Source organism: Pyxicephalus adspersus, chromosome Z (genome assembly GCF_032062135.1).
Source record: "Pyxicephalus adspersus chromosome Z, UCB_Pads_2.0, whole genome shotgun sequence".
NCBI classification, from domain to species: Eukaryota; Metazoa; Chordata; class Amphibia; order Anura; family Pyxicephalidae; genus Pyxicephalus; species Pyxicephalus adspersus.
Genome location: NC_092871.1, coordinates 77622969 through 77648762, shown reverse-complemented (window position 1 = coordinate 77648762; position 25794 = coordinate 77622969). Strand labels below are relative to the sequence as shown.

General features: G+C 39.8%; 1 protein-coding gene and 1 long non-coding RNA gene across 2 annotated transcripts in view; one reads left to right on the top strand and one right to left on the bottom strand.

The window, feature by feature from the left end:
* The window catches only part of LOC140342979 (torsin-1B-like), a 12067-nt gene extending 11271 nt beyond the window's left edge, over positions 1-796 (bottom strand). The window contains exon 1 of the mRNA XM_072429388.1: positions 518-796. Within this exon, the coding sequence (XP_072285489.1) occupies positions 518-716 (199 nt within the window). The 5' untranslated portion in view covers positions 717-796. The remainder of the gene's footprint in view (positions 1-517) is intronic.
* A 2765-nt stretch (positions 797-3561) lies between these two features.
* Positions 3562-11088, top strand: LOC140343818 (uncharacterized). Its single transcript, XR_011923415.1, has 3 exons — positions 3562-3779; positions 9226-9317; positions 10865-11088. It is a non-coding gene; the product is annotated as an uncharacterized lncRNA (long non-coding RNA).
* Positions 11089-25794: the final 14706 nt, after the last annotated feature.

The window sequence follows — 25794 nt, the reverse complement described above, 5'->3', positions numbered from 1 at the left end:
CATACAAGCCGGCTTTAACCTTTCCTCCTGCCAGGCATCACTTGCAGTGCTACATATAAGATAATGAACAGTACCATTGTAATAGAAAGTGCAGGGATGGCTCAGGCCCTATGTCAGCTTTTATCGCTGTCTGTGTCCCCCTTTTATATTGGGGGTCACCGAGAATGAATATGATGGGAAGCTTTGTAGTCATCCCCAGAACAGGAGGAGGGATCAGAAAGGAAAGTTCTGCTGACTTTTGGGAACTTCCCTTTGTTTCTACTGGAAAGTGAGGGGAAATTTCTCCAATAGGTCACTGACAACAAAAAATAACCCGGGAGAGGATTTAACCTTTCCCTATGATACTCAAAAGTAAAAAGTAATAAGTTTGGGGCTATACATACACCTTAATGAATTTTCCCAATCATGACATCTGATAATCAATGCCCCTCCCACCCCAACATGCTGGGACTTGTAGTTCCCCAATTTGAGGCCCATCCAGTGCTGACCCATGACCTGCCCCCTTCCCTAGCATTACCGGTGCTGTTCAATGCATTCTCCTCGCAGCATTCCACCAGGCGGCCGCAGTAGAAGCGGGGGTAGGACAGGTAGCCGGTCAGCACCGAAGCAGTTGCTATGGCGATAGCTGTGGTGACGGGTTCCAATGCCAGCACGGCTGACAAAAGGGGACCCAGCAACAGGCAAGTTGCCAGGAGTGAACCCCGGACCTTAGCCATGGGAGCTGCAACTAATAAACATGCGTGTATCCTCCTCGAGAACCACACATGCGCAGAACGTCCCTGAGGCGCGCTCACGGGTTGAATCAAAACCGAGCGCGCGCCGAGCTCTCCTGTTTGGTGCGCGCTCCCTGGTTCGGCGCAGAGATTTTCTGTCAGAGGCGCGCTCCCTGCAGAGCTCTGCTAATTCTGTCGAGGAGGTTCAGTTTCGTTTCTCATGTCTAACTCATGTTTAATGAGAAATGAAACCACTGTCCTAAAGTTTTAAAACATATGTAAATAATGATGTCATTCAATAATATTACAGAAAAGACATATTATTACAACTTATTATTGCAAAAAATGTGCTCCTTCCATGACTAGAAATGACATCTCTAATGCGTAAAGCAGGGTTCGGAAAACTCCGGCCTTTAGGCCAGATATGGCCTAATGCCATCTGGCAACCCGCTCCCTTGCAGTTGCTCCCCTATTTACCGCAGCCGGCATTGATTCTTCCGCCGCCGCGGTAAATAGGGAAAGCTCCCTGAAGGGAAATGCATATGGAGGAGAGGGATTTCACTTCAGGGGGCGTTCCCTGGTGGTTGGCAGAGCCATTATGGCGGGTCCGGCCTTGTGTGCTCCTGCCCACCCCATAAATGGTATAGTGGCCATAAAACTTTGCCGACCGAGTGTTAAAATTTAAGGTGTTAACCTCCCAACCGTTAAGCCCGCACTTTTCCGCACTAAAAAAAGTTGCAATTATCGTTAACCCCGAACTTTTCTCCCTACATTAAAATCCTCAGTTACCTGATCCCGCTGTGCTCATCCAGCGTCGTGTCCGTGTTCCAGAGTCGTCCTCCAGCGTCGATCTCCCTCTCCAGCGTCGGGTGCCTTCTCTTATACCAGTGGGACCGGTAAGATGCCGGCCGGCATCTTGTGTTCCGCCGGCCGGCTTTCTACCTGGTCCCGCTGATCATCCAGCGTCCTTCTCGTTCCAGCGCCGGGTGATCTCTGAAACAAGAAGCCGGCCGGCGGAGGAAAAAAAAGCGGGCCGGCTTCTCCCTGCGTGCGCGATGACGTCGGCGCGTGTGCAGGAAACTCAAATTGAAACTCATTCAAACATTTTGTATTGGATTGAATACAAACTCCTGTATCCAATCCAATACAAAATAATAGAAAATATATTTATGTGGTTTTGTCTATAGGTATGTGACGGACACTAGGGAGGTGTTTTAGAAAAATATATTACTATACAGTATACCGAATTACCGCATTTTCAGTATTTTTCATTTATTTATGTGTTTTTCTGAATTTTGTGTTTTTCCTTTAATTTTATTAAAAGTAATTTTTTTTTTTTTACATGATTGATTGTGTGTTTCAAACATTTTTTATATTCATGATATCTACTAGAACCCTGTTTGGACATATTTCTGTAAGTTACAGGTCCACAATTTAAAAAAAAAATTTCATGAAAACCTGTAACGCTTTTGGTACAGAAATCTAGACCTCAGTGTAACGCCCAGGTGGTTAAAGGTATAGATTAGCATTGTGAGGATGCAATGTATTGCACGGCGATAAAGAGCGCAGAGCCTACTGGGATATCCACGTCACGCATCCCAGGAGACTCCTGGCTGCTCCTGCTGTTCATGGCTGACACAGAAAGAGCTTTCTATTCAATGGGGAAATAACAATCTCACACACTTATTTACAGCAGCAGCGTCTCCCCATCTCGCAAACCTGCGCAGTGCGAAATCGGGTGACGTAGTGTCCGGTTCTTTTAGGTGGTCTCCAACCAGCGTCCGGTGTTTCCTCAGCACTGGGACAAAGGAGGATTACAGGACAGCCCGATCCAAAGAAGCTCTGGAAGGATCGAGAGATCTATGGATGTAAAGGTGCTTTTTACCACAACATTCATGATCACTCTGTATCCTGTGCTATATATTAACCTCCCTGCCAGTATGAATATCAAGTATTTTTAAATGTAAAAGCGGTATATTAAAAAATACTTATTATTTTAAATTTCCTGCCCGGTTCCGACCCCCAGCTGCAGGCTTGCAAGCAGATGCCCGGCCTGCATCTGCGTCCCCTGGTCTAGCGTCCCCAATGTTCATACAATGGGGACGCAGATGCCAGCCGGGCAACGCCAGGCTACACAGATGCTGGCGGGGCATCTCCAGGGGAAGAAGATGCTGGGTATTGCTGGAGGTCGCCACGGGGGCCGATAACAGGTAATCTTTTGAAACTCCCTGGCAATTCCACCCCGAGTGTGGCTCAGGGGTACCATTATGGTACTGAAAATTAACCCCGAGCCATACTCAGCAATACCGCCAGGGAGGTTAAAACTCCACTCCTAGCTGCTGTTCAGTATGCCTCATGCTTCATGGCTGCGGCTTCTGAGCATGCCCGATCTCAGGCGTGCGCAGAAAGAGCTTTTTCTTCAATGAGGGAAAAGAATAGCTGACCTCACGCATGTGCAGTGCGAGATCGGGTGACCTAGGCAGAAGCTGGAAAAAGAAAAAAAAGACGGAGAGGGATAAGAGAACGGTGCAGAACCCAATCTAGGAAAACTAGGGATCTGCGGAAGAAAAAGTGAATTTTTTTTTTAGTTACACTTTAAATAGGAAAAAAAGGGACATTTTCCTAGCAGGGTAACAGAAAGAAATAACAAGCTTACGAAATTAAACTTACTTTTCTTAAAAAAATTCCAAAGGGTTTAGCTGCAGTGCAAACAAGGTTTGTTTGCTTTAAAAATGAACTGGGCTTTCCCTACTGTACCAGAGCTGAAAATAAAGAATTCACTTTCATTTTCCATTCTTTGTATAAATAGGGAGCAATTTGTAAATTGCAGTCAGTAGTGAAAAGCAGATCTGCATCTACACTTCAAGTATCAATGGATTTGTTCCTCATTTGCTTCGCTGTCTTGGGACTTTACATTACAGTAGCTAAATTTAACAACTGGCTTGCAGCTCTCCACCAGCAGTTTGTTTGCTTTCTGTGGTGTCTTTGTGTTGTGTGCATCATTGTTCTCATCATTACCTGGAAAACATCTTTGAGTGAAATGTGAACTAATCTTCTCCAGTAAAGGTAACAATAAAAGTACAATATTTAATGTTATTTTTTGCATTATTGAACTTAAAGTCCATTTATTCTTTTTTTAAATAAATATTTATTTATTAATAAATAAATATATATTTATTATTTGGAAAAGAAATGGTAGCAAAATCTAAATTTAACTTTGACATCTAACACTAACTATAGAATACCTAATATTTATTTAACATTACTCAATATTTCTCTGCCTTTTTTTTCAAAATGGGGGACCCCTTAAAATAATTTTAAGGTCTTTAGGGAACCCCTTCTATATTTACTATATCCACAGATCACAGTATATTAGTGTGGTGGTCAGTAAAAATATCTCTTTTATTGCTGGCCAGTGGGAAGAATGTCATCCTTACAGATAGCCAAAATGATCAATGGTGTCAGCTAAACCAGCGGTCACCAACCTTTTTGACCACTAAAGTTCCTGGCTCCCGACCGCACATGTGCGGGGAGCCGGGTGTCACTCAAAGGGGGGGACCTCCCGCAGAGTGACGTCATTATGACATAATCCCGCCCACTCTCCCATCGCAGATCTGAGTCTGCAATGGGAGAGTGGGTGGGTTGTGTCCAGGGAGGGTTGTGGGTTGTGCCCCAGCAGGTTCCTTCTCCTGACCCCATTCGGGGGTGCAAAGGCCTGGGCTGCAGACCACCAAAGTTTTCCGCGGACCACCGGTTGGCAACCGCTTATCTAAACTGACCTAAGCAGCTATCCCTAACAACCTCTTGAGGAACCCTGTGGTTCCTGGTTAAGAAACACTAATCTAACTTTTTACTGTGAACATTTAGCTCCCTTCGTCATTACATGTTTTTTTTATACTTTTTATGACCAAAATTTCCTTTTTACTTACCAAAATCCAGTATTGGAAGACACTGTGGTTCCACAGTGAACACAGTACAGTAGGAGGGTTCTTCTCCAGATGCGGCCATTGTGAATTTGGTAATGAGGGCACTCCCCAATGACTTTACAGTGGAGGGTGATGTTTCCGTAAGATAAGTTTTAAACCTATCATGATACTCCAACCCCTTCATCCCATTCAGAACAATAAAACTCAAAGCCCAATGTCAGGTTCCCCTCTTTCCCAAATTACCCCCCTCCATCCATACTTTACTATATCCCTAGGTAGAATTCAAAGTATTTCCAGATAACCAGGGGACAAAATGTTTACAAAACTAACCCTGCAAGCTTTGGCAAACTATCTCTGCTTTTTGTACATCCACATTTAGTGCATTCTGTATAAGTACTATATCGGATTTATTTGTGGCCATTCTTACATGGGGTTTTTCTGTGCTTTCACAAAATGGGTCTGATAAATAAAAGCTCTCCAAGGCTGGTGAGGATAAACTTTCACCAGTGAACCTGGGTGATCATGCAAACCTTGAATAGATTTTCATAAAATTAATTTACTATTTGTTAGCAAATGTTTTCAATCCTGGACCAGATCTATTCCAGGTTTTCTGAATCACCCAGTTGTTGTATACCCATCCTTTTTTACTGACTAATGCAACACATGTGTATGGATCAGTTCAGCTAAGTCAAGGTTCTGATTCACAGATTCTGGTGGGTTAAATGAATGACAGATGTCCCCACATCAGGGATGAACATGGGCAAATGCAAAGTATGCCACTGCATTAGGGTCCCAGACGCTCCTCAGTCAACAGGGGCCCCCATAGGTGCCCATGTCATTTCTGCACAGGGGCCCATTGTTAGCTATATCCACCACTGCCCCAAATCTATATTTTTTTTTGGAAAACCATGAACACAGGCTCTCAGCAAACCATAAAATTATTGAAAAGTTCAAAAACTGCTGCTTATTTTCTTTTGTACAAGCTTCATGTACCCTGTTTATGTATCCAATAGTTAGAGTTACTCCTTCCCTACCAGAGATTTACTACTTGATTAACCACCTATTGGGTGATGCGATTTTGCCAAGTAAATTGTGCACTAATGTGGGAAAATATTTCTAACAATTCCAACATGAAAAAAACATAAAAAACAAATAACAATTCTTTGCCATCCCGCCAATAACATGGACATTAGACATTCATAGTGAAGTCAAGTAAAGAATAACACAAAAGTTCCCCAGAACACTTCCAAAAAACTGACAGCTGTTTCAATGATATATGGAAAAACATTTTTTTGGGCGAAATGTTTTTAACATAAGTATTATTTACAACCAAAGTATAACAAAAGTTTATTCACCTTTGAAATAATAAATAAGTGTCTTTAGTTTCCAGTACAATTTATCCAATAGTTCTCTTCTTTGTCTTCCTTTTTCTCAAACCTACATACTTATCCATATTTTATTAACTAAGATCTATATACTGTATATCGGGAACTGAATTATGTGAATGTGAGTGCTTCTTGATATATTACTTATACTACATTTATCTAATTGTGTGATATTTGAACTATTAGTTTATCTGTCTCAATTAGCCCTGAGGAAGCCAATAAGGCAAAACGCATTGGGATATAGAGACTCAAGGATCGCAATTGCGAATTGTTTCAGGTAACCACATTTTCTACACACTAAATAAGAGGAGAGACTTTATAGCTTAATATCCTAAAAAAAAACCTCACTTGTTGTTCTACTTTCTACTTTGTGAACCTTGTATTGCATCTTTTGTGATACTTTATTTGTAAATAATACAATAATATAATAAAATATGAATAAAATGTTAAATACAAAAAGCCACAAAAAACCTTCTTTGTGCAAGTTTTCCAATATATATTTGAATATTTTGGGGTTGGCTATTTATCTTTTGACATTGAAGTAGAGAATATAATCATATCCTCTTTTCTGTTTATAAAATTTTTCAATGATTTCAATGATTTTTATTTTTGCAAATACATTTTTTCCTGCCCAAGCTATTGTTTTCCCCAGACACAGCCCGCTGCAGCACCCCCTCCCCCTCTTTATTAGAATAAATGTGCAAATTCATCAGATATGAATGAGAGTGGGTATTTGTATAGCATTTGTACTAGTAAAACTGAGTGAGTACGGGCATTTTATGAGTCACCTTTCATGGTATTTTCTATTTTTGTGAACAAAGGTATTACGTCAAGCTACCACAGTTTGGTGACTCAAGTTGTTGACATAAAAAGGTCATTATGGGACAGATAGGAACAAAGTGTTTTCAGCAGTGAGAGTCTCCATGTTTTTCTTATAACAGGTGTCATTTATTTTATGATTTCTCCTTTATCCATGTAGGGCACCTCTCAGGAACACATACTCGCCTTTAATCTTTTCACTGCTACTACTTTCTGCCTTTTGGACCAAAAAAGGAAAGCCCTGTGTAGGTGCCAAACATATGTTTAGAGTTTACAACAGACTTTTTAATCAGTCCCATCTGACGCTGCTGTACCAACACAAGGACACCCACCTACATAGGAGAGGGAGTGCAAGTAACACATATTCAAATGTGCCATTACCATTCACTCCCAATGGCAAACAAGATGTTGTGGGAGCTAAACAAGGTAAGCATACGCCAAGGGAGAGTGAGAGGGGGTAGGGATTCAAGGAAATGGTCAGTTTACAGGTCAAGGCCACATACAGAAAAACAAACTACATTGTGATTGGAGGATATCTCAGGGCCCTTTAAACCTGTCTTTTCTGGTGCATTGTAATAATGCATATTATGGGGTTGATTTACTAAGGGAATCAGCTGTTTACATAACAAACTAAATTATTCTCTTGCAAGGGTTATTATTTTATAAAGCTCTTCTGACTTTAACCATCCAGTCGTGCAAGGGAAAATTCTATTTTCCTAAAATCTTCTTGCATAATCTTTGAAAAGTGAATTTACCTTTAAACGTGATAACTTACCATGATGAGTGAACTTGGCAGAATGTGCAACACCCTTTTTTAAAAAAAAAAGTACAGCACCACCCCTAATTCTGAATAAAAATTCTAAAATGAATAGGAGCGCAAAGCCTTCTGGAATTCCGGGAGGCATCCCAGGAGGCTCTTGGGTGCTCATTCTGCACATGCCCAAGCATTTCGGGCATGTGCAGAAGGAGCCTTTTAACACAAAAAGAAAAATTTGCAGATCTCCCGCATGCCCATTGAGATCGGCAAGTTTTTTTCCATCCTATGTCACATCTCTGGGTCGGGTGAAGTAGGATGAAGAACCGGGAAGGAGAGGAGAAGATGGCGGCATCCTGAGCTGGGACGACGCGGAACACCATGCAAGACACCCTCTGGATGGATCAGACTGCCCTGCGGGATTGAAGGTAAGTGTATTTTTATATAGATTTTGGCACTTTTTAGTTTAGTTCCTCTTTAGGCAGGTCCATTCATTTGAATAGGCTGCCACAGGGCTAAGATGAACAAAAAAACACACCTGGTCCTTTTTATTCTGAAACAGCAAAGAACATTACAAACTTAGTGTGTGTTGCAGTGTTCTGCAATGCAGGTCTGTTGTTGTGGTGCATTAGGTACCATTTAAAATGAAGGCACATAATAACACATTAATTACACACATAATGTATGTTTACTTATGTTCTTATAATTCAGTGGAGTGTAAAGATTTTTTTTGTTGCATCTAATCTTTTCTAGTCTTATCAGTTTTGTTAGTCAGCCATTGTGAGAGCAAATGTCATTCCGCCATTCAGAATGACAATCTTATGCTGCCAAAACTGGCATCTGGATGAGATCTTTTGACCCCAAACATTTGTGATTAGTGGGACCTTTTAAGCCCCTTTTTAGTGAACTTAACTACTATTAAAATCAAATTCTGGGCACAAACTGTGTCTGGCACTTTCTTTAACGGACTCTACTTCAAAGAAAATCTGTTAGGTGAGACTTATTGCTGATTCCTATAATAATTTTAGTTGCCTAGGTGTCTTGCTGATACATTTGATTTGAATGCTACTTAAATCACTGTTCTGGAACAAGTATAGAGTTAAGGAAAAAATCTGACATTTATTTACAGAATGCATGTTCTGATTCTTTGACTTAGGCTATGTACACACGTCTTATGATGCTTGTCTGATACAAACAGTTGGGCTCATCTTGGGTGAGAATCTGACATGTGTATAGAGGTTGCTCAATGCCCTTTCTGGATCCGTCCTGAGGGCCAAAAAATTGAGGGGAGCAGAGTGCAGCAGGGTGCCGCTTGCTCGTTCTCCCTCCTCCCCTTTCCATAGAACAGAATTGCGCTGTATGTATGCGTAGAGCTTGTTCATTCATCGTTCAGTCACAAAAAACATAATGTACACAACCTTTAGGATATTGATGCTAGACACAGCTAGGGAATCATACTTTCCATCTTCCCTAACTCCAACATCAGGCAGGCAACTTGCATTTTTACAAAGAGTTAACCAATGCAATGCAGCTTGTTTGTTGATCCCATGGCAGTTATTTTTCAATAAAAGCAGCTCTGCTGTTTATATATGTGGCTAGCCATAATTGTACATTTTAATGTCTTGTAGCCATGCAAGAAAACTCCAGGAAAACATTTTGGACAACATGTACTGTACCGCTAATTTGCTGAACTTTAGGTGGATGCTAACCATAAGAATTGGTAAGACTTCACCAGTTAAGATTTGTTGGTCCCCCTTACATTTTCTTTAAAATGAAAAAAAATACAAACTCCAGCTGGAATGTTTGGAAACCCTAATTATAGTCACAGCGGGTGTACTTACGAGGGCACTTGGCACAAAAATTTAATCAATAAAGTCTCCTGGAGATAGAAAGTAACTACCACTGGTTATCTGCCAGAACTTAAATAGCAATTTTTGCTATACTGACTAAACAGACTTCAAGAGTAACTTGAACCCAACATTGAAATATAAAATAAAACCACATACATAAATCATATATAAAAATACATACTTACCCTACTATCTAGTGATATTAGGAGGATAGAATTCCAGACGGTATATGTTTTATAACATAGTGAGTTGCCAAGCCTAATGTAAGAATAACATATTTAAGGAGAGATACAAGAATGGCTCTTTAAAGCAAAAGCATTTTTTTTCTAAAGGTCAGTTGTATTCCATGTTTTAAGGCTACACAAAGCTCAACTAAACACGTGCCAGAAAAATGCATACAATCTTAGCTCAGAATGAACATATAGCAACTCACTAATCACTCAGTTTCCCAACGTGTTTCACTGCAAAGGCTTCCTCAGGGGAGAATGCAGATTGTACTGTACATATAGCAGAAAAAGATAAATAAAAAAACAATATAAATATGACTAATATATAATACAATAAAGATATAGTGAAACAAAATTTATAGATATTTTAACAATGAGCTTATGATATACATTTGTAATAAAATCATACAAAATAATGCAAGGCCTATATGTTGGAATATGATAGTAAAAATTACTCTCATGATTATAAATAATATTTTTTTATTATATACACCTGTCCATTTGTATGATTGAGATACAAATTGATTGGATGGAGTGAGTGTATCAAGTAATATGATGTACTAACCATCTTAGCTGAGTGGTATTTATTCAGTGTGAAAATGTAGCAAGTTAGAGGTTGTGGTGTAAAAAGTCGAATCAGTGTGAAAATGTAGCAAGTTAGTGGTTGTGGTGTGGTTCCTATTTCCTCTTCTCTCTTCACCATCTTTGGTAGGGGCAAAGTTTCTTTCTCTGATTCTGTTCCAGACCCCTGATGATTTGCAGTGCAAAAAGTGTCCTGCAGTAGGGAGTTACAAAGCAGGGAATTCTCTTGCCCTTAAAAATCAGCCAACATAAACACTTCCTACTATACCAACCATTGTAAACCTTAAGCCCTGTTAAGGAATACAGCCGAGAGTAATCCCATTGGCTAATAATTGCCAGATGCTGGAACACACTCAACTGTGTAAAACCCCACAGTAAAAGATAAATTATCCTGGTAGCCACCACTCCAGCTTTTTCCAACCTCTGAGGCACCAAAATTAAAAAAGGGGGAGCCAAGTTGACATAATACTAGTTTTTAAAGGAAGGTAAAAATGCTTTATTCTTTACTAATCCATACTTGATAGAAATGGCAGCTAAGCAGGTAGTGTTTAGTTCTGCTTTAATGATTGGTGACTTGCATAGTAATATATCGAAACTTCTTCTTCCAGGTGTTTAGGCAAACAGTCCACCATTCAACATATCAATTTAAAGACAATGAAGATATGGCATCACAGAAGGCCACAGATACTGTCTCATGCTTGAAAGATTGCAAAATTGTTTTTTATCTATGTCTTAAAATAGGGTGTTTTAATTAAGCACCCTATGCAAAATAAAATAAAACAATGGGATCATATACATACATAAATTAACATTATACACAGATCATACCAAATCAATCATCTGCACACTGATCAGCTGACTTGTGGTTCACACTTTTTTATACATGGGGATAATATGCCATGTTGGATTTCAAACACTTTCCATGGTAACTTTCTTAGTATTCTTAACTTTGGGTATATGAAACCTGCGACTTATAAATTTGGCAAATGTGCAGCCCTGAAAAGGTCATGCTTTAATTTCAGTGATTACCTGCTGCCTCTTTTGATCCAGTAAATGAATATCCTTTGGTCATGTCAGGTTGGCAAAACATTAATCATCAAACATATAGGAAGAGGTGGCAGTTTATAAACGTCAAACCACAAAGCAGCAGATAAACTAGTGGCCTTACTATATCTCTAACATGAAGTTTTTTTGGTTTGAATAGTGCAGGAAAGAAAAAAAAAATGTTCCAAGCTTTTAAGTGCTTTTAGGGGCTCTAAAATATTTTCTTCCATTTTCCGTCCTGCTAAAAAAACTTTGAACTTTAAATAAAAATACTTGTTAAAATGTGTAGGAAATAGCTAGAAACATGTATAAATAATCCAAAAATGTTGCATTACTACAAAGTGTATTTAGACTTTGGAAACAATATAATATATTGCACTTTTCCAGTTTTTAAATTTGGAGGCTGTTATATTTTTTTAGGTTAGGTACATTTTCTGCAGGTACAGAAGATACAGGTCAGATCTTGTCAGTAATCTATTGTTCTTGTAACTTCCAGTGCAATGATCTAAAATCTCATACAAACCTAAAACACTTTCCAGCTCAACTACAAGACACATTTTCATTTGTTATTGAGATGAGGATAAGAGTGGAAGGTGTTTGTAGTCCAAGTCAGGAGAGCAGCCAAGGACACAATGCTGCTCCTCCGTAGATATTTACAGTGAGGGAGCATTGTCACCCTATTACATATCCAACAATCTTACACAATTAGTGTTCGTGTCTCAAACATTCGTGCATATGAACAAGGATGCTTAGGAGAATGGAGTATATAAAGTTTGGCACAGAATCATACTGACACCTGGATTGTGTTTGTTTAATACAATCCAAGATTTAATAAATCCAAGGGTTGATCGATCAATTTAGTTTAGTCTCATAAAAAAAGCTTAACTTAAATAGTGCCATATTTTTCTTTTACTTTCCTAATTTTTTAAGGGTTAATTTTTTGCTCTCTGTGTACCATTGGGGACATTTCCCTTCAATTTTTGTCCTGGAGGCCAAAAGAAAACCACAGAAAATCCCTATAAAGTACGGGGAAATCCCCTCTTTCAGACAACTGATGTAAGAACAGCTGTATTTGTGTAATGCTGACAACTGTAAAATTTTGGATTTCCCACCACTCTTTGTCTAGACCAGGATGTCAAACTCTAATACACAGAGGGACAAAATTAAAAACTTAGACAAACCAACCTTGAAATATATTGAAAAAATTGAGGAGATTTTTCCTTGTCATTAGATTTAAACCCTTTTTATATGGAAACAACAAAGTTCAATCTTGAGCAAGCCTATAACAGAGAAAGAGGCATACATTTTTTTTAAATTTTATTTTAGAAAAAAATCTTATGCCTCTTTCTCTATTTGAAGCCTTCTGAGTTAAATTTGAATGGTAACCGTTTTGCACAGGCTAACAATAATAATAGCAATATTCTTCTATGAAATTACAACCATTCAAGTCCATGCCTTGGAGTAGCAAGGAAAAGTACAGCTGAGGGGGAGTTAAATTTCATTGGTAGTTAAATTTCAACTGAACTAAATCTTATGAGTGGCCCACCGCTGAAACTCTCTCTTCATTGAAATAGCGCCGCTACTAAAAAGCATTATTTGCGTTTATAAAACAATCCAATGCGGGGCCACACATAGGCAGGGAGCCCGCTGCTTTATAGACACGAGTGATGCCAGGAATTGTAGTAGTGGCGCTATTTCAATGCAGCTGCGAGCCAGCTGCAGTTCATATTTAGGATTCCTTTGGGGGGCAAAAAAGGACATTTGGGGCCAGATTTGGCCCTCAGACCAGAGTTTGACACCCCTGGTTTAGACAGTCAGGCTGATTTATCAAGCAGCGGAAGCTCGCTAGGCACATATTTGATCCGCTGGGCATGGCCTATTTCCGCGATCCGATGGCGAGTGCTGGTGCGCTTGCCTGCCGGCTTACAGCATTGATAAATGAGCAGTGGGGTCCAGAATTTGACAATTAGGGTGATTATTTTTCAGCTGTGCGATTGAGGTGTGTCTTTTAAGCTCAATGGTGATGTCATAGAAATCAGTTTGTGCTCACCTGGTCCCAGTTCTGTGTGCACCTACAGTCCATTACAGGTCAATTTAAATCTTTTATTTTTATGTTACATTATACTAATTCAGAAAATTGGTTCAATTATAATTAGACTGGCTGCAAGTGTTGTTTTTATACGTTTTTTTTGGACTGGTTGAAAACAAATTCATACCAAGCTGTATATATACTAATTAGCACTTTATAATATGTCATCTCATCACATAATAGTAAGAATGTTAAAAAAAATGTTCAAAAGCATTTGGGATCTGCTTCATGTCATTATTTGGTTTTAGAGAAATCAAATATTTGAAAAAATTATTGTTGCCAAAGATGTTACAATACATATTTCAACGAACATATAGTGATTTCACGTGTGTGTGTGTATGTAAAAATAAATTTAAATGTATATAAATACAGTTGTCCAGCTGAGTTGCATACTCATTCTAACACACCTGATGGTGATGGAAGGAGGTCCAGGTTGCCAAGCACAACATCAAAGCTCATTGATTGCCAAGCTCACAAACAAGGTCAGGCACTCTTGGAAATTAACAGATATTCTTTTGTTGCTCAGCTTAATTTTGCTCACTAAGTACTGGATTGTATGCATTTTAGGTGTTTACATAATTCAAATAGTATTAGTATATAAAACTTCCAGGGACAAATACACTTTGTGCAAAACATATTTTATTGCCTTTACGGGTGTTTATGCAGGTTTTAATGCCATCCTAAACCTTGGCCCAAAATATTTATTCACTTCCTCACATCAGCCTGGTAGTGGAAGCACATAAAGGTGGATTCCTCCTTTAACCAGAAGCAATATCATTCATAAATGTACAGTAGTCTGTGATGCAACATTCCAGAGGCTTGCCAGAGGTTTCCAGCAAAAGGATGTTATCATCCAGTTACAGGATAGATTCAATTATTAGGATATTAAGCAGCATGTTACATCATGTTTTGTTAGCAACTAGATGATGCTGGATTGTATTTTTCATGCTTTTAAGGCTGCATAAGCAATGCTTGGCCAAATCTAAATATTTGCATGTATATGTATGAACAGTGAAGAACAAGAGGAAGAGAAGGCTGCACACTTTCCTTAAAGTCTTAAACTAGCTTTGAGCCAAGCCCATGACATCAGAAATCATGGGAAGAAATAGGCAATCTTTTCAATTTGAAGTAATTATGTGTTAATCAATATGCCAAAAAAAAAAAAAACTCTTTTGTCTTGTAATTATAGACGCATACATACCTATATGTATGTATATGTATGATTGTGTATGGTATGTCTCCCGTTCTGCCTGCCAAATTTCATCCCTGTGTATCCAATTGTTTTCGCTTGCAATCTTTATCTGATTGTGTATGGTACATCCCCCATTGTCGATTATATTATTGCACCAACTTTAATCTCCCCATTAATTTATCTGTTCACTTTCCATAGTTCGAGCTGAGTGCACATTGATATTTATTGCCCTGCCAACCCCTCCTCTACCCAGGTTCAACTGATATCCCAAATTCCTTGTTACTCCCACCAGTCCATCCATATTTAGGTCCCAAAGCACTTTTATTTAATCTTCTGGGCGGTTCATTTCTGTCCGGTTTTATTTATTTTACAGTATAATATATTAGTATGAGTAAGTTTGAAACACAAAATCATGTCAAAATAAATAATAAATTAAAAAATTGACATTCTTTACCATGACCTGCGCACCCTCAGTGACTTTATTGTTGCAGTGGATGAGCTCAACCATCGTTCCTCAGCCAAACTGCTCTCCATTACCTCCTCATTTGGACTCGCATAGAACATAAATGGCCTCACACACTTTAGACCTGATATTTTCTAAACTTTGCAACCTCACCCTCCTTGACAACTTACCATTTCCCCTTTCTGATCACAACCTTATCACCTTCAACCTATCTAACGCTTGCCCCCCTTTGCCACATCCCAGACCTGGTCAATGGCAGAGAGATATCCGTAACATTGACCACAACCTTTTCTCAAACTACCTTGCGTCCCTAATCCCCACCATCTCTAAAATCACATCTCCTAATAAAGCTGCCACTGGGTTCAACCACGTTCTTTCTCTAGCTCTGGATAAAGTTGCCCCTGCCACCTTCCTCTCCCCCCGTCCTGCTAACCCCCATCCCTGGCACAACAATCACACTAAACATCTACAAAAGACTGTTCGTGCAGCTAAGTGCAAGTGGAGAAAATCTGGCCTCAGCACTGTCTTCATGAACTACAAAGCCTGGCTACAAAGTTTAACACAAAGCTCACTGTCACCAAGCAAAATTATTTCTCTGCTGTTATTTGCTCTCAGGCTTACAACCCAAGCAGTCTCTTCTCAACAATTGATTCACTCCTAAACCCCACACCTGCTCCTCCCACAACAACCTTCTTCGCTCAAGACATAGCCACCTACTTTACAGATAAAATTGACAAAATCAGACATGATGTCTCTGCTCACCAAGCCACTCCAACCATACCCACCCCTTCCACCTGTAAATCATCACTGGGCTCCCTCAGCCCTGATACTGTGGATAAGGTGCCCTCTCTACTCTCATCACCTCCATCTACTACCTATCTTTGACCCAATTCACTCCTATCTTCTTCATGCCCATTCCTCCACCATGGCCCCCGCCCTAACTGAACTATTCAACCTCTCTCTTTCTACTGGTATACACCCCTAAGCATTTAAACATATACCTTTCTAGCTACTGTCCTATCTCCCTTCTCCCATATGTTTCCAAACTTCTTGAGCACATTGTCTACAAAAGACTCACCGATTACCTGAGCACCAACCCTCTCCTTGACCCTCTCCAGTCTGGTTTTAGAGCTGCCCATTCCACTGAAACAGCCCTTACTAAAGTGGCCAATGACCTCCTCAGAGCTAAGTCTCAAGGCAACTTCTCCCTCTTCCTTCTCCTTGATCGCTATTGATCACCCCCTTCTAATACAAATCATGTGCTCCATTGGTATCTATGACACTGCTCTCTCTTGGTTTGCTTCCTATCAGTCTGACCGCTCCTTTTAAGTTTCTTTCAATGGTAACTCCTCCTCACCCACTCTCCTCCCTGTTGGTGTTCCCCAAGGGTCAGTGCTTGGACCGGTTCTCTTTTCTCTGTACACCTCCTCACTCGATAGTCCCATATCCTTCTTTGGCTTACAGTACCATCTGTATGCTGATGACACTCAAATTTATCTGTCCACCCCTGACTTGTCTCCCCCAGACCTGGATAAGGTCTCATGCTGCCTGTCAGCCATCTCATCATGGATGTCTGACCGATTCCTGAAACTCAACCTGGATAAAACATCATCCCCCCCCTCTCAAATTCCAAATCTCTCCCTGAAATATACCTAACTGTTAACAACCCTGTTATTCGTCCCTTCCCTCAGGCACGTTGTCTTGGTGTCACCTTTGACTCTGCCCTCTCATTTACCCCCCATATTCAGAACATTTCCAGGTCCTGTCACTTTCACCTACGCAACATCTCCAAAATCCCCCCCTACCTGTCCCCTGAGACCACCAAGCTCCTTGTACATGCTCTTATCATCTCTCATCTGGACTACTGTAACCTCCTCCTCTCTGGTATTCCACTAACCCGACTCTCTCCTCTACAATCTATTATGAATGCTGCAGCACGACTCCTTCACAACCGCTCCTCTTCCGCTGCATCTCTTTGTAGTTCTCTTCACTGGCTTCCATTTCACCTTAGAATCAAATCCAAGCTCCTGTGCTTTGCCTTCAAATCCCTCCGTAGTTCTTGTCCCACTTACCTTTCTGACCTAGTAAAGAAATACTCCCTCAGCCGCTCTCTCTGCTCCTCCGATGACCTACCAATGACTTCCTTACTCATAACCTCATCACACATATGACTGCAAGACATTTCTAGAGCTGCCCCAACTCTCTGGAATGTTCCTCCTCGTCCTATTCGGCTTGCTCCTAGTTTCTGCTCATTTAAATAGCCCTCAAAACCCATCTACTTCTGTCTTTTGAAACCTTCATTACTTCCCACCACTAGATATCTCCCCTCCTATTGTGTGTTATTCCCCCACTTCCTAGATTGTAAGCTCTTTGGGGCAGGGTCCTCTCCTCCTGTGTCACTGTCTGTATTTGTCTGTAATTTGCAACCCCTATTTAATGTACAGCGCTGCGTAATATGTTGGTGCTATATAAATCCTGTTTATTAAAAATTTTAATTATAATAATAATAATAATAATAATAATATTTACATACATGAGTGCACATTAAGCAAAACAAACAATATACATATAAAAAAAAAAGTATCCAAATGATGAAGCGCAGGTCCTTCTCTGCAAAAGTGGCAGGCGTTTTTCAACCAATACAACACAGTTCATGTGCACATAGCGAGTTAGTATTGGCGCACAACAATGTGCATCAAACACCTACGTTTTAAGACAATTGTCCTGTTTTCGGCCTCTCAAAAATTCATAGAAAGGAAATGCTCAAAAACAGTCACAAACAATTTACTTGGTAAATTTTAGGTCTGTTGGATCACCCAAGGTTAAAGATCCTGTCAGATTGTAAATGATATCACAAAAAAAAAAAAAAACAACTAAAAAAATGATTAAAAAAAACTTTATTCAATAGGGTCAGATTAAAATTTAGAGACCACACAGCCACCACTAAATTTACATGACAAAAAAAAAAAACACACATACACACACACAAACATGTAAACCCACACTTCCATATAAAGCCAAAATTTTTAAAAAACAGCCCAAGAAATATTGCATTTGAACAATACTTACAAAACCAATATGCAATTTAGACCTATCAAGGATGGAAAACTTAGATTAGAAAATATTTATGCAGAACAAACATTTAAAGGTAATAATAAAGACATTATTGCAATAAAACAATATGGCTACAAACACAATAACAGAGCATTAACATTGACTTAATTGCAAGATGGACATTGAAACATTCAAAGTTTAAAAACAAAAGCAGCTATTGTGCCAAATGGTAACCAAAGTATGAAATATAGCAACATAGATTAGGACAGAGGTGGGGAACCTGCGGCCTTAAGGCTACATGCGGCCTCTTGGAGCGTGATGTGCGGCCTTCCTAAACAAGTTTTCATATTGCTATATATGACATTGATTAATATATGTACACTAATTTTGGAAATATGGCGATTCCGCTAAGAGATGATTCTCGGTAAAAGCCTTTCCCTGGCTGCAATAAAGCTGTATCGCTTATCTAATTGTAGTTCTTGGAGGGGATAAAGAGGTCGTCCGAAATGTCCCTTGCCGGCGACACCGGTACAGGGAACCGGCAAAAGAAACTACACCCGATAACAGACGCTGAAAGACGCGGAACTGGCGTGGCATAACATGAAGCCTTAGCATAAATATATCATGATGAGACTTGGAGGAGAATGCAGAGGAACGGGAGAATGCATTAACAAATCATTTTAGAGTTGGCGGTGAAGCGTAGTGGTCACTCGTGCGAGTCGAAGTGTGTCACGTAGAGAAGAGTGTGCCTCAGCCTTGGCGCGTCTAGGATGTAAAACCATGGTACGAGGAGGTACCCCGTGTGTGACATGGAATAAATTCTCAACATTTTCTTTCAAATGTATATGTGAAGAAACAAATTCATGATTGCAACAAAAAAGAATTGGCGCTAGCTTTAAACCAAAATTTCTTCTCCACCTTCTGGCAACACTATCGGGCAGCACGGTGGCTCAGGGGTTAGCACTCCAGCCTTTGCAGTGCTAGGTCCTGGGTTCGAATCCCACCCAGGACACTATCTGCATGGAGTTTGCAGGTTCGTGGGTTTCCTCCGGGTATTGTTTGCGTGGGTTTCCTCCGGGTACCTCCCACATCCCAAAAACATGCAGGTAAGTTAATTGGCTTCCCCCTAAAATTGACCTTAGACTACATTACCACATATGACTATACTAGGGACATTAGATTGTGAGCTCCTTTGAGGGACAGTTAGTGACACGACTATGAACTTTGTACAGCGCTGCGTAATATGATGGTGCTATATAAATACTGTATAATAATAATAATACAACTGTGGTTACAGTTACTAACTGGCTCGCTAGCAACTTTTTAAATGACCAAGTCAAAATGAAAATGCTAAACATATATTTATTTATATATATACTGAGTATGACACAGAAGTGACTGGAGCTAATAAGACATTTAATGGCAGAACATTGCACAGACATTGCACTTCAAGACTAATACATTTGTTAAGCACTACAAGACAATGCATTTGTTAAGCTAGGCTCAAAGTAGTAGATCAACTGAAAGAAATAATCCAAAAAGAAAACATATACTATTCAATAACGCTGGATGAATCATCTGATTGCACTGACTCAGCGCAGGAATTGTATTTTGTTTCCACCATAACTAAGGATTTTCATGTTTACGAAGTATTGCTTACTCTGGGCACTCTAAAGAAAAGAACGCAAGGAATCGATGTCTAAAAATTTTAAAGACAAATGTCGTGAATTCGGACTGAATCTGGCTAATTTAGTAAGTATATGCACAGATGGTGCACCTTCTATGACAGGGAAGAATGAAGGCTTTATCGCACAACTTAAGAAAGAGGTTTCAAGCCAAAATAATCATATCTCTTTTCCAAATCTTATCTCTTTGGCACATCATATGTGCCAAATCCACTGTTTTAAATGACACTTTGCAGAAAGTTGTAAGAATTGTGAGTTATAGTCAAACAAATGAAACAAGACATCGACAATTTTGTGAGATGCTAATGATGTTGGTCATCTATACAGACTCAACCTAAACTATCCATTATTACGAAATTTAATGAACACCATCAGCGCAAATACCAATTATTAAAGGGCACTGGAACATCCTTACTGCTGACCCTACTATTAATACAATTATAGATGAGAAACCATGTATTACATATAGGAGATCAAATTCAATATGGCATTCGTTACAAGCCTCTTCATTTTCCAGCCTACCAGTTTGGAGCGAACCAAAATCCATGGAACGTTTAAATGCGGCTCTTGTAACCAGTGCGACTGGATTCTAAAGAATCAGGCACATAAACTACCCAATGGTACCATACACAAAATCCACTATCACGTTAATTGTCAATCATCTAGCATCATCTATTTAATTACCTGTTCCTGAAAAACCAAAAGACCACTGCACAAACGTAGATACAAACACCTTTATTTGGTCAAAAATGGGAAAATGACCAACCCTGTCAGCTACCATGTAGGGGCGGTACATCATTTGATACTCACTGTATCACCTTCACCGCCCTGGAACAAATACCATTTAAACCCAGGGGAGGTGATCACGATAAAAAACTCCTACAATTAGAAACTAAATGGATTTTCCTTCTGAAGGCCAATTATTTTCCTGGTTTTAATGATACTTTTAGCTTTAAACCATTTTTGTGATGGTGCTCAACCATCACGAATATGAATCTTTACTTATAATGAGAGAACCAGAACCTACTGCGAATCTTTCCTACTAAACTGATTATCAACACATATGGATAAAACACACATATATGTACTGGCTTCACACTGCACAAAATAAAAAAAATTCACCCATCCACTGTGGCGGATGGGTCTGCCCTCCTCCTCTGCTCCGAATGACGCGGGCTGGGGAGGGGGCTCAACTGACGCCTGCCCCCTAGCCCTACATTATCAAGCCGTCCTCTGGATTCTCCCCAGACGCCGGCAACGTGCACGTGCGGCAGGGGGGAGGTCCTGGGAACGGCGTCCTTTAAATGGAGTGGCATTCCCTTGATCTCCCTGTTCCCCTGCAAGCTAGCCACTACCATACTGGGAGGACATTGTACACCCGGTACTCGCAAATATTCTGACACAAAGGTAATGTTTAAAGATATATTGCTTAACACATTGTTCCCAGCTATTCTTACGATTTATAAAAAGGATTTTTTTTATTTTTTTAAGATATATTTATATCCTACACTTACTTTCAGATTCCCAACTTGTCCTATTAAATACCTGTTACAGCACACCTTTCCAACCTCTGCAGTAAGCATAACTTATCATTCTACAGGACCATGTAGTTCTTAACATACTCGTATGATACTAATTAACCTCCATGAACCTATATCTGATTAATATTTTCTTTCTCTATTTTTAGTTATTGTACATATCACGGGTTGGCACTCAGTTCTCTGAGAACACAGAGTTACTAAGACCACCACCAACACCCATTGCTTTAGTCTTCATGTTGGTAACAAGGTAATTAGTGTTGGTTTGCCCTACCATTCGAAAGTACGCTGGTTATCACAAGGACAGGTTTTAGTCAAAGTTTTGTATTTGCGTAATAATCCAATTTTCCAAAAACAAATAATCCACTATTTTGAGGAAAGGAATGAACACTGTGAATTATCATGTAAGGAGTTTCATATCAATGTTGCTTTTCTGTGTGATACAATGACAAAGCAAAATAACTTGAATGTTTCATTGCAAGGCAACACCAAGTCTATATATGATATGTGGCAAGAAATAATATTAGAAAAAATATTTCAGAAAAAAATTAACATTTCTTAAATCACTTCTTGGCTGAAATGAGCTTCCTGAAGAGCACTTCTCTTCCCTAGTAAAAGTGATTAATGAAGAAAAATATTCTTTTGAATGTTTCATACAATATGAATTGGTTATAGACTCGCTAATTAAGGAATACAATGAAAGGTTCAGAGATTATGAGAAGACATGAGCCTCAAATTTGCTTTTCAGCCTCACTTAGTTGATGTATCTGAGGCCCCAGAGAAGCTGCAGATGAAGTTAATTGAGCTCTTGGAAGATGATATTCTGAAGTTGCTGTTTGACAGCAAAAGAATCCCATTCAAATATGGAAAAATGTTATTGAAAATCCTCACCTCAGGGAACACGCACAATGCTTGCTCTCCTGCTTCTCAACAACATATCGCTGCAAATCTACATTCTCCTACTTAACACAAATTAAGACATTCTTAAAATCACAAATTACAGAAGAACATCTAGACCATTTAAGACTACGTACATCCACTTTGCAGCCAGATATATCGCTGCTTTCTCACAAAAAGCAGTATTGAAACATTGTTAGTGTGCACTTTGCCATACCTGTATAAAAGCTAAATTATTTGCATTTTGCAGTAAATTTGGTTTGTTTGTTTTTTTAGAATGTGGCCTGTGGAATGTTAGCTCTCATGCGGCCTTCAAATGAGAAAAGCTTCCTTACCCCTGGTCTAGGGGCTGATTTCTACAACAGCTGATTTCTGCAACAGGCTTGCAAAGTTTAAAGAATTAAAATGCTGGGTTAACACTGGAAAATGTCCAAAAACGCTGATAAGCGCTTCCATTGCTTTCAATGGGTTGTTTTCCGCGTTGTTGAGCACTTAATATGCAAATTTGTTAAAAACGCGGTAAAACGCAATGAAAACACGGAAAAATGAGGCATAGGCATTTTCCAGCCTTTTAAAGGGAAGCTTTAAAATGCTTATAAAAGTGCATAAAACAGCATATAAACACAACAGGAACGTTTACATGCATTTTTAAAAAATGTCCATTTAGACCCAGCCTAAAGATGTCTATACAAGTTACCTGGATTGGCATTTGCAAAGGCCTGCAGAAACCAGGTGTTTTTACCCTAAAATGATCCTGGACACCTACCTCTGTGTAGTAAGTATCCAGGAGAGGTAATGGCTGTGATTTTTTTACCGCAGGTCTGGACAACTCCTTACTTTCCCACTCCCTGCCCAGCCATTGCCCGAGACTGACTTCCAACCAGAAGGCTCTTTAATGTGTCACAGAGGTTCCTTATGTACTGTAGTGGCAGGTACACAGCTTCCAGATGAACAGTTTGTACCTGACAAAACAGTGCAGCTGGACGATCTGAGGGCGTCTTTTAGTGGCCATGTGACCCTAGGCCAAAAGCTTGGTGGTCTATCCAGATATCTGGCCCTGGTGTCAGTAAAAGCAGAACTGAGAGATAATGTGGTGGCAATAAGCACTTGAAATGCAGCAATAGGAAAAAAAATCAAGTTAAAATCAAAGCTTTGTCTGTGAATTGGTGACAAAATGTGTGGTCGTGCAGGAATGACTGGTACCAGAGTCGGTGTACTAGTATTGGTGACACAGGCTTTTCCTTTGCCTTGACCGGGATAACAGGGTAGACCTTTTGCCCATTACCCCCTTTTACCAACCTCCCCTTCCACCCTACTTGCCCTACGACAATGGCGGGTCACATGACTGCTGTGTGTACAAGCTGCTGAGGAGTTGGAGAGACAGCACTGAGTGAGCTGCTATGACAAAGAGTGTGTAAGGCTGATAATAAAACATTTCTTCTTCATCTATCTCTTCTTCATTCTAAGGCTCAGGGAACATTCTGCTTTGGTCACCTCTGGGCCAGCCCACGTGGCCCCTGTCATGATGGGACTACAAGTGCAGCAACTTTCACTAGCCTCATTGCTTGTCGTTCCACTCCAGCTAGTAAGTTACAAGTTGCCCACATATTTTATGCACCTTTACATACTGCAATATAGGAGATTTAGTTGTTTTAGACATTTAATGGAGTTATGTGAAGACAACATGCATGCCAGTGAGTTTTATCAGGCTGAAATCTGAATGATTGGAAAATGACACTTGGATGATGTTTATCTAATCAGATTGCAGCATGTTTGTAATGTTCATTTAGAATCACATTGTGCTAGTATCAAGTGACTTTTCTCTAATAATGTGTACTATACTCTAATAATACTATACACAGCTAAGTACAGGTAGTCCCCGGGTTACATATGAGATAGGGACTGTAGGTTTGTTCTTAAGTTGAATTTGTATGTATGTCAAATCAGATGCATTATTTTAATAAATGCAATAAGGCAGCGTGGTCAGTTCCTGTAAAAAAAATCCTCACTGTGAGTTAATCACAAACAAAACAAAACAAAAAACAAAAAAACAAACTTTATGAAGCCTAGACATTCATTAACTTCTGGAGCAAGCTGTGCTTTGATCAACGTTTGTCTTGGTCAAACTCATCACTTAAGATCACCTCAACCTCAGCTTAGCAAAAGATTTATTCTGCAAGCAGGGAAGCCCTTTTGCATCTAAGAGTCATCAGATGTCCTTAACTCGGGGATTACCTGTATCCTATCCCCATAACAGATTATTAGCTATATATGCTCTACACAACTTTCCTAGTATCCATACCTACATGAAACGGAACACTTAAACACATTACTATCCAAGTGACACCTATGCAAAAAATTATGCAATAAAGCATTATTTCCATCAAAATGGTCAGGTTCTTCTACCATGCTTTGTATAATAATATAAATAATAATCCTTATAATTGTCCTTACTATAAATACAATCTCCTATGTGTGCATATATTTGAACCTATTAGTTTGTCTGTCTCAAGCTCCCACGAGGAAGCCACTAGGCAACGCGACAGAGACATTAAGGAATGTGTATTGTTTTCAAGCATTCTATTATTTCTATGGACTTTATGGTTTCTCTACTTAACATGATAGAAATTCATGTAAAGCTAAACACCCCAACTAGGCCTACAGGACCTAAGGAGTTTGGTTAAAACTAAATTAAAACCACCGTAATATATGCCATAAAACCACACATAATATATGATGTGTATCATATAAGCAGCCAAAAAACCCTACTAGACTGTTCTTTTAGAGATTCTTCCCTTCTGGCCTGACCGGCAAAAATTAATTGATTGTCGCCATCAGGAATTCCACTCTCCCACTCTCCCTTGCCGGCTCAATCTCAAATCCACTGCCCAATAGATCTGTCTTATATCTAGGAATCCATATGCTCACCTATTCCTGGACCACCTACGTCACACAAAAGCAAACCTCCCGGTTGCCCAATAGCTGGGCTTACCGATTCGCCTACCTAAATTGCCCGATTCGCCTACCTAAATGAAATGCCACCACAAAAGCCACCATAAACAACAAAAACTCAAACCTTGACTCACAAATGCCTGTCATCCTGCCCCAAATTGCCCTTAATAAGGCAAATGATACTGGCTGGTGTTTATTAACCAACCGCCGCCCTTTTCTAAAGCACTTCAAAATCTGCCACACCAAAAACTCCTTACTAACATTCCTCCAACCCAACAGTTTAAACAAGAAGTTAAATTCACTAGCTTCCGGTTCACCACTGCCTCAGAAGTCCCAGCTGCGAAACAACGGCACAAAAAATACAACAACAGGCTAGCGGTCTCCGCTCCCCCATGTTCTGCACAGAACCACTCAGCCCATACTGGTAAATATGTCACCCACATTAACTGGCTCACAGACTGCTTGATCATAGGAGTCCATTGAGGAGTCCAACGTGATCTTCCATAGCTCTGGCGGGCAAGTGACACCCTGTTCCATCTGTTGCCAACTGATGGAATCAATCCAACTGAAAGTGAGACAAAGCATTCACAATGTGATTATCCACCCCAAGTATAGGCACCGCAC